This window comes from Astyanax mexicanus, chromosome 2 (assembly GCF_023375975.1).
Source record: "Astyanax mexicanus isolate ESR-SI-001 chromosome 2, AstMex3_surface, whole genome shotgun sequence".
In the NCBI taxonomy this organism is placed as follows: domain Eukaryota; kingdom Metazoa; phylum Chordata; class Actinopteri; order Characiformes; family Acestrorhamphidae; genus Astyanax; species Astyanax mexicanus.
Window position 1 is genome coordinate 28,031,825 of NC_064409.1, and position 12,496 is coordinate 28,044,320.

The 12,496-nt window shown below is 44.3% G+C and overlaps 1 protein-coding gene across 2 annotated transcripts; it reads right to left on the reverse strand.

Moving 5' to 3' along the window:
- Positions 1-2,392: 2,392 nt before the first annotated feature.
- Positions 2,393-9,241, reverse strand: LOC125799112 (protein NYNRIN-like). 2 transcript variants are annotated; one of them, XM_049475086.1, is made up of 2 exons: positions 6,921-9,241; positions 2,393-5,396 (listed from the first exon to the last, which is right to left on the reverse strand). In XM_049475086.1, exon 1 carries the CDS (start codon positions 8,874-8,876, stop codon positions 7,248-7,250), a length of 1,629 nt encoding a protein of 542 aa, XP_049331043.1. In that variant the 5' UTR covers positions 8,877-9,241; the 3' UTR covers positions 2,393-5,396; positions 6,921-7,247. The 2 variants fall into 2 exon arrangements, with proteins under 2 accessions (XP_049331043.1, XP_049331042.1); XM_049475085.1 differs by having other exon boundaries at positions 6,921-9,240.
- Between the last annotated feature and the right edge of the window lie 3,255 nt (positions 9,242-12,496).

Below are 12,496 nucleotides of genomic sequence, written 5' to 3' on the forward strand. Positions count from 1 at the left end.
GACTCTGCTGAGTTGTTTGACACCAAACATGTCAGGATTGGTCAATGAGTTTAGGACAAGTTCTCAAAAGTAGGTTTTGCATATTATGCTAAATAGCAAAAAATCTAAGTGGGCGGAGCTTAGTGGTTCTGACCTTTTTGATTTGCCATTAACCAAGGAATCATATAATGCAAGAATTTTTGCTCTAGCTATCAGGGCGTAGGAGTTACGGGGCCAAACGCGTTGACCTTTGCCATAGCGCCCCCTTGAGGCCGATCAGGCTCATCTTTTGAATCTGAGTAGCGGTGAGAAGTACTACCATATGACCAAGTCTCAGCCCTGTAGGCCTTACGATTTCTTCTGCCCAATCACTTCTATGGCAGAAAAAGAATAAGAACTATAATAAATATAGCCGCAAGCTGCGATTTACGGGGTTCGAGCGTTACAGGCAAAGACGCCCCTGGAGGCCAGTTAGGCTTAAAACATGTTGCTGGTTGACCGGCATCACCAAACTGGATGACCAGCATGGCAAAGGTGGTTGGCCAGTATGACCAAGCTGGAAGACCACCATTACTATGAGGACAATGCTGAATGACCAGCAGGACCATAATGACCAATGTGAATGGCCAGCATGACCAAGCTGGATGGCCAGCATAACCAAGCTGGGTGACCAGCGTGACCATAAAGACCATAATGGCAATGCTAGATGAGTGGTGTGAGTAAACTAGTTGAAAAGCATTGATAAATTGAGCTGTAGTGTTCATCAGGTTTTATGTGGTGTCTTACTGCACTCTATTGCGCATTTGGTGAAACAAATTCAGTTCTTAAATTGAAAAAACACAAGGCATAAAAAGGGCATATAAATAACCCGTTGTGGTGGAAATACCTGTGACGATTAATAAAGACAAATATTAAGTTCTGAGTCGTGTCAGATGAGTAACAAGTTTTTATTAATGCAAATTATTGAGAGTACAATCAGTCATGAAATCATCACGCTCTGAAAGTGCTCTGAGAGTAACAGTCTCTCAGAGCCATTATTTATCCCCGCTCCGCTGTATCCGGAACCTTAAACCATGTATGGACATAAGGTTTCCCGCTTGCAACGGCATCCTTCAGAATCTCCCTTCTATCCCAAGACGGAAACTCCCTTCTGTTCCCAGGCAGACTTTTTTAGGGTTGTTTCCTGTCAGAAATGTCAGCATAACCTCTTCACGTTCACATCCTGGTGTTTACTCAAAAATGGTTATCAGACAAGGTTTCTCTGCAAGCTAGCACGTACACAAATGTCGGAATGACCTACAAGGTAACTCTGCAAAACGAGCTAATATGAAGTGAATTACCACTGTGAATATTGAGTGTGATTAAACACTAAAACATCTAATAAAATAAACATGCATACAAATGATCACATCTAGTGAAATGAACATGCATAAAATGATTACATTTGTCATAACAAGGTGGTTATAATAGTAATAACATTGTGATAATGAAATTTCCCACGTCACTCCTCCCTTTTGATTCTAGGAATCAACTCACACAATTTCCTACACATTGCTCGGATTCTCATACTGAGGTTCCTCAGTAAGCATTAGGGATAGCCCTATAACAGGGTCTTCGTCACCTGGAATCATCTGAAACATCTGGTAGTGACTGAATGCACGAGTAATCATATTTGAGATACAATTCATAACACATGGTACTATACATAGGATAAGGAGTCCCAAACAAATAATAGGGAGGACCATAGGCAGTAGCCAACGTCCCCATGGCCCTAAAAAAGACTCCAGCCATGCTAACCATGGCTCATTCACAGGTGGAGGTTCATGGATTGCTTGTTTCATGTGACTTACAAGGTCAGTGATGTTCTCATAATAGTCTGGAATTGAAAAACAACAAGAGGTGTTCAAAACCTGACACACTCCCCCTTCATGGGATAGCAAAAGATCAAGAGCCATTCTATTCTGAAGTACAGCCTGACGTATGGCCCTCATCTCTGCATTTATTAGAAAAAAGGCTTCGGTGCTACTATTAGCCATAACCAACATTTGCCATGCAAGTCCATTGATCTTATTCAAAGTAGCAGTTGTTCCACCTCCTAGGAAAAGGGACCATCCAACTGATGCTCCAGGTGTTGTCCAAGGGTCAGCCAGGACATACCCGTTGTATTTCGAACCCACGGCACGTCGTTTCCTAGTCAAAGAGTTCTTAGGGAGAACTGCCATGTGTGGGACCACCATAGCTGGAGTGCAACACCCATTCCAAGGGAATGAGTGGACCCAAGTCCCGTTTCGGCTCTTCTTTTGTGGTAGATTGGTGTAGGCAGTTTGGCCACACACCCAGCTCACAGGTCCCGAAGTACGGGCCCCTGACATGATGTGACATTCTGTGTAGTTGGGTCTCACGGTGTGAGTGCCATCCGATATTGAACAGTTGAAGCCTAAGCTATCATAGAAGGTGATGTTAACTTTACAGTCAGTGTACCCTAAACGAGGCCCTCCTCTTATTCCAGATGAGCACATGCAGGTGGATGCATTGAGAGGGGGCACCGTGGTGAAAGACATGTTCGCAAATTTTGGCTCATATCTTGGTCCGGGGTGGGTCATGTTACATTGGGGCATCATCTGAAACATAGCAGTCACATTTCCATTATATGGAGGGCTTTGTTTCGTGGCTGCGAAATGGGCTGATACATTTAGCATAAATGCCATCTGCCTGTCTAGAGCACAGTCTGCTGGATCCTTCAGCAATGTAGCAGCGGTCACATTGTTTAAAGGAGTTGGTATCCAGGGGACAGCAAGCTTATGGCAGACAATACATTCTCTGTTGGGAGACACCTCGTCAGCTGCTGCTACTGTGGCCATGCATGCTTTGTTTCCAAAGCACTGTTGTTCCACTCGGTCCTGAAGGGACTGATGGGACCCAGGTAGGAGGGTCACCACCATTAACAGCCACAGCATGGTGATACTGGTTTATCAGGGTGGGTGCCCCTAGCCTATGTAGACACTTTAGTGCTCAGAGTGCGGGCACGCCCAATCGCACTCGTCCCACCAGCCATGAGACCTTAAGACACCCACTCACTGATCAACCAGAGCTTCCTCTTCTTCAGGTTTGGTGGGGGCCTTCTTGCAGTGTGTGTGATGAACCCAGGTTCCACGTCCTTCAATCTTCAGCGCAGTGTGGGTCGTCAGGAGCACAAGATGAGGTCCAGTCCACCTTTGCTGGTTCCACCTTCGTCTCCGCAGATCCTTGATCAGCACCCAGTCTCCTGGCTTGTGGTTATGGAAGGGTTGGTCAGCTGGTTGAGGTAGCACAGCTTTTACCTGTCGAGATGCAGACAAAAGAGAATCATGCAATGAGATACAGTATTCAACAAGTGTGTGGTCTAACAGTTGATCCTCCAGTGGGGGGGGCCCCACTCCTACATTGGGAGGTCTGCCAAAAACAATCTCAAATGCACTTAGGCCTGTTTTTGCTTGCACCCTGGTTCTGCTTTGCCACAGGACCAGAGGGAGACATTTGACCCAATTTAGACCTGTTTGCTGTGTAATTTTTGCCAATCCATTTTTGATGGTGCCGTTTGCTCTCTCTACTGCCCCTGCTGAGGCGGGGTGGTAACTACAATGCTTGTGCATGTCAATACCCAAATATTTGGTCAAACTTTTGAGCCCTGTGTGTACAAATGGTGTGCCATTGTCGCTAGAAACCCTTTTTGGCAGACCAAATCTTGGGATCAGTTCTCTGAGAAATGCTTTAGCCACTGCTTCTCCATCCTGTTTACCTGTTGGGAAAGCTTCAATCCATTTACTGAACATGCAAACACAGACCAGGAGAAACTTTTTTCCTTCAGCTGGAGTTAGCTCTACAAAGTCTATCTGCCAGTGTTGAAATGGTTCTGTGGCAGGTGGATGACCTGCTGGCTGCTGTGTGAGTGGTGCAGCATGTCTGTGTGTGTGTTGAGCACAGATGAGACATGAAGAACAAAAATTTTGGGCAAGTGTGTGGAGTCCAGGTGCATACCAATACCTGGAAATCTGCTCTACTATCCCTCCCTTGGCCATGTGACTCCTCCCATGGACAATTTTGATCAAAACCTTAGCATATTGTTTGGGCAGGAGCGGCCTGTTGGTGGATTTCTGTCTCCAAATGCCATTGTCTTTGTAACAATCAGTTTTAGCCCACAATTTTTTTTCTAATGGTGTTGCCATTGACTGAATGTCAATTAAGGAAGGTTTCTCCTGCTCTGGTGTAGAAATTTGTGCAGCTGTGATGTTTGCATTATGAGCTGTGTGCTTAGCGACGCTGTCTGCAAACGCATTTCCCCTGCTCACTGGATCTCCTGTGGATGTGTGTGCGGCACACTTGATTACTGCGATCTGTGAGGGAAGCAAAAGAGCAGAAAGCAAGTTGTTAATCAGCTCATGGTGTTTGATCTTTGTTCCTGAACTTGTCAGGAAATTACGCTGCTTCCACATAAAACCAAAATCATTTGCCACGCCCCATGCGTACCTGCTGTCAGTGTACGCATTTAATGATTGACCTTTTGCCAATTCACATGCTTTTGTAAGGGCTACTAGCTCAGCTGCCTGTGCTGAGTAAGAGCTGGGCAAAACGCCAGTGTCCAAGACCTCTGTGGCTGACACTACAGCGTATGCTACTCTGTTCGTTCCTGTCTTATCTCTGCTTGCTGAGCCATCAACAAAGAGCTCCATTTGCGCATTGTGCAATGGCTCTTCTTGCAAATCTATTCGTGGTGTGCACGCGTGCTGCAGCAACAGCTGACAGTCGTGTGGCTCCCCATCCTCTGGAGTTGGGAGAAGGGAAGCAGGATTGAGCGTGCTACAACGTTGTACTGTAACATTAGGCATGTCAAGTAAAGCAGTGTGATATCGCAGCCATCTCTGGGCTGATAGATGTGCAACTCTCTGATCTTGGAGAATGTTGTGCACTGCATGTGGTACCTTTAATGTAAGTGGAGCATAAGCCACTATGTCTCTTGAAGCTATTAGTGCCTTTTCTGCTGCTGCCACTGCTCTAAGGCAGGTGGGCAGGCCCTGAGCCACTGAGTCCAGCTTACAAGAGAAGTATGCAACAGGGCGAAGCTTATCTCCATGTTTTTGAGTAAGCACTGAAGTCATATAGATGCCTTTTGCATCTACCATCTGAACAAAAGGTTTAGTTGGATCAGGTATGCCCAATGCTGGCATATTTTGCAAAGCCACCTTAAGCTGTATAAATGCTTCTTCTGCCTCTTGTGTCCACTGCAGTTTTGCAGTGCTAACCCCTTTCGTAGGAATAATATCTCTGAGAGGGCCCTCCTGCTCTGCATAGGAGGAAATGAAAGTGCGGCAGTATGAACACATTCCTAAAAAGGAAAGCAGTTGCTTCTTTGTTGTGGGCTTAGGAATTTGGCAAATTGCCTCAATTCTGTCAGTTGCCATGCGTCTCTTTCCTGCCCTTATGACATGGCCCACAAAAGTAACCTCAGTCTTACAGTACTGTAATTTTGCTTTGCTGGCCTTGTGGCCTTGCTCAGCCAAGTGTTTCAGCAACTGTAATGTGGCTTGTTTACAAAGCTGCCGCGAGGGGGCAGAGATGAGAAGATCATCCATGTACTGCGCCAGAGTGACCCCTTGCGGTAGAACTAAGCTTGCCAGGCTATCTCTCAGTGCAGCATTATAGATAGTAGGTGACTCACAATAACCCTGACACAACCTCGTAAAAGTATATGCTTTCCCTTCAAAGGAGAATGCAAACCAGAATCTGCTGTCTGGATGAATTGGAACACTGAAAAATGCATTAGCCAGATCCACTACACTGTAGTGGGTGTGTTCCGTTGGTATCTGAGACAAAATAGTGTGGGGATTTGGAACCTCAGGGGCTCGTGCTTGAACTGCTGCATTTACCGCTTGCAAATCTTGTACAAATCTCCACTCATCCCGGCCGGGCTTCTTAACAGGAAAGATTGGAGTTCTAACTGGTGAGTCTGCGCATGGCACTATGACCCCTTTTTCAAGAAGAGCTTGAAACACGGGCCTAATGCCTTCAACTGCTTCAGGTTTCAAAGGATATTGAGCTTGTCTAGGCCTATATGAAGACTTATGTGTAATGGACACAGGTTCACAGCCTTTAATCAACCCTACATCATACTTACTGCTGGCCCACAGCTGAGGAGGGAGAGAGCTGAGCTCCAGTTCCTCTTCCTCTGTGAGCGAAACCGCCTGCACCAGTGGCGCGCTGCCAAACAGCTCCACTGTAGGCTCTGTTTTCAAACGATACTGATAAGGGCATCTCCACGTGTGGGTGGAGGCGCTGTGCTGCACATTGGGGTGTTTTATATTAACCCAATCTTTAGCCCTGGCCACCCGTAAAGCCCATGGACCAATATTTTCCCATGGCACGGTATGGTTAACTCTGGCCAGGGAGATGTGAGGGGAGGAATTTTCTACTGTGAACAAAGTGTCCTGCTGTTTAGTTAAAGAGACCATAGCTGCTGCCTTTTCACTGTCCCAAATTAAAAATGTTGTAGACAGTGGTTCTGAAGTCTGGTGGTAAAATAACTGTTCGTATTCATGGTCTGGCCCACTGCTAATGTGGGATGTACAATGCAAATCAGTTTGCTTCCACTCTAAAGGCTTTGTCACCAGTTTCTTTGTTTCTGACAGAAAATGTTTCATTGTTTCACTCTGTTCTTCTACACAACGCCACATATATGCATATCCTGGAGCCCCAGGTGCAAATTGGACCATGCATGGTTGTTCAAATTCTATAGATAAACCAGTTGGTGAGCTAATCAAGTTACAACCTAATTTACACATCAAATCTCTAGCCAACAAGTTTACTGGGCACGTTGAGGAGATCAAAAAGCAGTGAGAGAAGGATCGATCATTTAAAGAACATTGGAGAGGCACAGACACCTTTTCTTTAACTATTTGCCCTCCTACCCCAATTAATGCTGTATGTTTTCCTGGTTGTGTTTCACATTTCAAATCCTCAGCCCTAATTACAGAATAACCAGCACCGCTGTCAACCATAAATTTCAATGTCTTTCCACATACTTCAACATTTAACATTGGCATTGCTGTAGGATTATTGGTTAATTGCTGCACTAAACTAAGGTAAGAGAAAGAAAGATCTACTTCCCTGTCCGATGACTCAGTGGACTCGCCTGTGCCGTCCTGCCTCTCCGCCGCCCGTCACTTGTTTGACGCACTGCTGTCAACTTCTCCAGGACAGTCTCTAGCAAAGTGTCCTTCCCTTCTGCAGGCATATCACCTGTTTGTCCAATCCACTTCAGTTTCGTCCTCTTGACTGTTTTGTTGCTGTTGTTGAGGAGCTGGTGGTCGGAATACAGGCCCGTTACCAGCAAATCCACTTCGTCCACCTCGTCCACCTCTTCCTCTACCTCTTCCTTTTCCTCGTGCTCTTCCTTTTCCTCTCTGGGAGCTTACAGTTAGCTCCGTTACCTGCTGTACCATCGTTAACATAGCTTGATCCATCGTTTCAGACTTTTTCTTCTCCTTTTTCTTCTCTTGATTTTTGAAGAGAATCTCATAGTGTCTGGCATGATCTTCAATAACGCTGAGAGGTTGTCGATAATATCCAATACAGTGTTGTTTGATGGAATTGGCCAATTCTGGCTTCAGTCCCAGTAGGAAGCTATTGCGCAAGTGTGCTTCCCAGGAAGAAACCGCATCAGCATTTTCTGCTCTGGCTGCAGGAGCGTCAAGTCCACTATGATCAGTGTGGATTCTGGTTAGACGAACCATATAATCCTGCACAGTCTCTCCGTCTTCCTGTTTGCATTCAGCGATTTTTCCCATGTTGACGTGAAGGGGAAAAGCTGCAACAAGACGCTCTTTTAAGTCTCTTATCATGTTCCTGTACTCCAAATTCACATCTGGGTCTGCTGCAGGATCTCGATTCCACTGAACATCACCCAGTCTGATGTCCTGCTGCGGCCAACCTCTGTCAATCTTGCAGTAACTTGATCCAAGTTTTCTCATCAGGATGCGCTTTATCTCGTTGGCTGTGGGTCGGCACGAAATACAAAAGTTCTCAAATTCATTTCCGAATTTCCTTCCTCCAACTTGTTGTGGGTCTGGTAATCCAGTAGAAACTTCCAAAATGTCCTTTTCAGTCCAGTATCTGTGAACTAGCATTGGCCCTTCATGCCCTGCTACTTCAACCATCGGTCCTACGAAAATCAGATCATCTGACTGGTCCAAACGCCCTGTGTTTTGGGGCTTTGCAGGAGGGAGATTGGTTTGCCCCCCCCCTGGCCTCTTTTGCCTTGTGTTGCTTGACACCGGGGAACTTGCTGGGGCGTTGGTCCCCAAACTTGTGTTGGCTATCATCTCATCCAGCCTCTCCCTCAGTTCTGCATATGGACCGGGTTGAAATGGGCCTGCATACGCTGGTGGTGGTGGCGGTGGTGGTGGTATCTCAGCTGCTGGTGGTGGTGGTGCCTCAGCTGCTGGAGCGCCTACTTGATTGTTGTTAGGTGGTGGGCGTCGGGGACAGGCGGCGTCCAGGTCAGGATCGAGCACTGCTGAGAGACACTGAGACATGGGTTTAATTGCACCCCCCTCCCTTTCTTTCTCCCGTTTTTCTGCCTCCTCTATCCAAAACCCTGCTGCCCTTAACATATTTTCCTTATGCTTTTTCCAATGATTAGTTACTGCCCGTGGACACCCCATGGGCGGCTGCTGTATCCTCTGCTTGAATCTCCCTAAATATTTAACACCAAGACTGCCATTTACTGGAAATCCAAAGTATCTAATCCAAATTGGAACATACATTACACTCTCTGTGCCATAATTTCTACTCATCTCATGAAATAATGGAGCAGTGTGTATTTTTGGGTTATATTTTAATTCTTTAGCTAAGTGGGATCCCATTTTGTTGTTCTCTCACTTGACTTTGACTCAGAAATTTAGTTCCCAAAAATTATTCTCGCCCTCCTCTATTCTTGCAGTCCTTCTAGCGGTCCGGACCTATTTTACTCTAATACACGTCTGTACTTAGAGACCTTATCAACCAGGTGGGTTTTGTACACACGCCGCTAACTGCCGCGTCTTTAGACGCCGTTAACTGCCACGAGTTATATGTCGTTAAAACTGCCACATATACTATACCGCTAACTGCCACCCCTTTAAAGGGCCGCTAACTGCCATATAGGTACTATTTTATTCTCAAGAAGGAGCTGCTTGAGGACCGGTGGAGGGAATTTAATATTAAAGTTTTCTCAAAAACTGATTTTGTCACTTACCACCAAGGTTCTTATTAAATCCCGTCAGATCGGCGGATGGAGACCTGCCCCCCCTCACCCCCACGGTACTGTCCCTTTGTCTGTGGGCCTTCCTCGTTTTGGGTCCGGTCTCACCGGAGAGCGTCCTCGATGAGAGGGACCTTTCTCCGTCCGTCGATCACTCTGGGATCCTGTCTCGTGACGCCAGTTTGTGGTGGAAATACCTGTGACGATTAATAAAGACAAATATTAAGTTCTGAGTCGTGTCAGATGAGTAACAAGTTTTTATTAATGCAAATTATTGAGAGTACAATCAGTCATGAAATCATCACGCTCTGAAAGTGCTCTGAGAGTAACAGTCTCTCAGAGCCATTATTTATCCCCGCTCCGCTGTATCCGGAACCTTAAACCATGTATGGACATAAGGTTTCCCGCTTGCAACGGCATCCTTCAGAATCTCCCTTCTATCCCAAGACGGAAACTCCCTTCTGTTCCCAGGCAGACTTTTTTAGGGTTGTTTCCCGTCAGAAATGTCAGCATAACCTCTTCACGTTCACATCCTGGTGTTTACTCAAAAATGGTTATCAGACAAGGTTTCTCTGCAAGCTAGCACGTACACAAATGTCGGAATGACCTACAAGGTAACTCTGCAAAACGAGCTAATATGAAGTGAATTACCACTGTGAATATTGAGTGTGATTAAACACATCTAATAAAATAAACATGCATACAAATGATCACATCTAGTGAAATGAACATGCATAAAATGATTACATTTGTCATAACAAGGTGGTTATAATAGTAATAACATTGTGATAATGAAATTTCCCACGTCACCCGTATATAGTATATAAGTTTTGACCTGATTAACATTCCGCCTGTTAAAAGCTTGCTGGAATGTGATTGGCTAATAGTGACCACAAAAGTGTCCATATCAAATTTTCATTTGGTGTACCATTAGTGCATGGGCCATAGATGATAATTGGCTAGGATGACCTTGATAGCTTGTATGGTTCTAGAGAAACAGCTATCGAGCATTGGCCCCGCCCCCTGGGGGGGTGTATGTCTACTAAACTGACAGGGTATCTGAGAATCATGTAATGATCAAAGGACTGAAGTGGTATTAGTGTCAGGTTAAGCATTCAAAAGTTATAAGTGTTAAAGACATTTTACTGCACCATGGTAGAACTCATTTGCATATGGCGGCCATATTGTTTATAAATGTAAAGATTTTTTTAATAATTATTGAGGAGTAAGCTCTGCTGAACTGTTTGACACCAAACATGTCATGATTGGTCAAGGATCCAAGGACAAGATCTCAAAAGTAGGTTTTGCATATTATGCAAATTTAAAAAAAAATTAAGTGGGTGGAGCATAAACAAGAATGACCCAGGCAGCTGACCAGCATGAACAAGAAGGATAAATATGTTCAATTAAGCAAGACAAGCAAGATTGAATAAGTTCAGCAGAGCTTTAATTTAGAATAATTCAAATGTAGCTGTTTCACCAAATGACCACCAGAGCGCAGCAAGAGACCACATATAACCTGCTGGAAATCTATCACTCTATCAGAAAGACAGAACATTCCCTATCAGTGTGTTTCTATTTATTAAAAAGAGAAGAAAAGTCCGATTGGGCTCCAAATTGGTACTCATGATCAAGTGGTCTGTATATACATGTATGTAAATTTGTGTGTTGATAGGGTCAAAGGTTCCTGACTTCTGACCATTTAGGTTTGAAAAAAGTGATAATACAGGCTTATGGCCTACAAAATGGCTGTTGCTCTTTGGCCATATTAGAGGCAAAAAATATCTGATTTGGCTCAAAATTTGCAATCAGGATCACAATATCAGTCTATATATGTATGTCAATTTCTGTGTCAACAGGGTCAAAGGTTCCTGACTTCTGTCCATTTAGATTTGAAAAAAGCGATAATACAGGCTTGAGGCCTACAAAATCGCTGTAGTTTTCCAGCCGTTGTAGAGGCAAAACATGTCCGATTTGGCTGAAAATTTGCAATAAAGATCAGATTATCAGTCTATATACGTGTATAAATTTGTGTGTTGATAGGGTGAAAGGTTCCAGTCTTCTGTCCATTTAGGTTGGAAAATAGCGATAAATAGAATAAATTGAAAATAGTTATTTTTTCACTGTAGAGCCTACTGAAGACTTATTTGGCTCATACTTGGCACATATACTTCAAATGTCATTGTTAATTAGTAGCTTCAACAGTTTTGGCATGTTTTAAACTTTGACAGAGTTTTGGCCAAATAACTCTGAAAAGGCTTTCACGTACATGTTTGATCAAGGTTTATGGGCCTCAAATAGTTAAAATGTCAAGATTTTTTTGATAATTATTTACCTACAGGGTCTCAAGATTGCATCAAGACCAAATTTGTTTTGATTGATTAAGGACTTAAAGACAAGTTCGAAAAGAGCAATTTTTACTCTTTTGGCCACTGATGAAAATCTTTGCATTTTTGGTAAACATATGTAATTACAAAGTTGTAAAGGCTATAGCAATGTATACAACTAAAAAAGAATAACAAGCCTAGGCCACTTGTACCTTTAGATATAACTGATTGGTCAATGACCCTAGGACAAGTTCTCAAAAGTAGGTTTTGCATATTATGCTAAATAGCAAAAAATCTAAGTGGGCGGAGCTTAGTGGTTCTATTGACCTTTTTGATTTGCCATTAACCAAGGAATCATATAATGCAAGAATTTTTGCTCTATCTATCAGGGCGTAGGAGTTACGAGGCCAAACGCGTTGACCTTCGCCATAGCGCCCCCTTGAGGCCGATCGGGCTCATCTTTTGAATCTGAGTAGCGGTGAGAAGTACTACCATATGACCAAGTCTCAGCCCTGTAGGCCTTACGGTTTCTTCTGCCCAATCACTTCTATGGCAGAAAAAGAATAAGAACTATAATAATAATAAATATAGCCGCAAGCGGCGATTTACGGGGTTCGAGCGTTACAGGCAAAGAGACCCCTGGAGGCCAGTTAAGCTTAAAACATGTTGCCGGTTGACCGGCATCGCCAAACTGGATGAGGATGACCAGCATGACCGTGAAGACCAAGCTAGATTACCAGCATGACTAATCTGGATGACAAACTTGTTGACCATATTGACCAAGCTGGAAGACCATAATGACCAAACTGGATGACCAGCATGGCAAAGGTGGTTGGCCAGTATGACCAAGCTGGAAGACCACCATTACTATGAGGACAAAGCTGAATGACCAGCAGGACCATAATGACCAATGTGA

Bases quoted from the DNA above. Each gene is read 5' to 3' on its own strand.
- LOC125799112 (XM_049475085.1), bottom strand. From the start codon at position 7,055: ATGCCAATGTTAAATGTTGAAGTATGTGGAAAGACATTGAAATTTATG. The intron at 5,397-6,920 runs GTAGGAGGGCAA...GACAGAATTGAG, and splicing joins AACATACAGCATTAATTGGG to GCAATTTGCCAAATTCCTAA.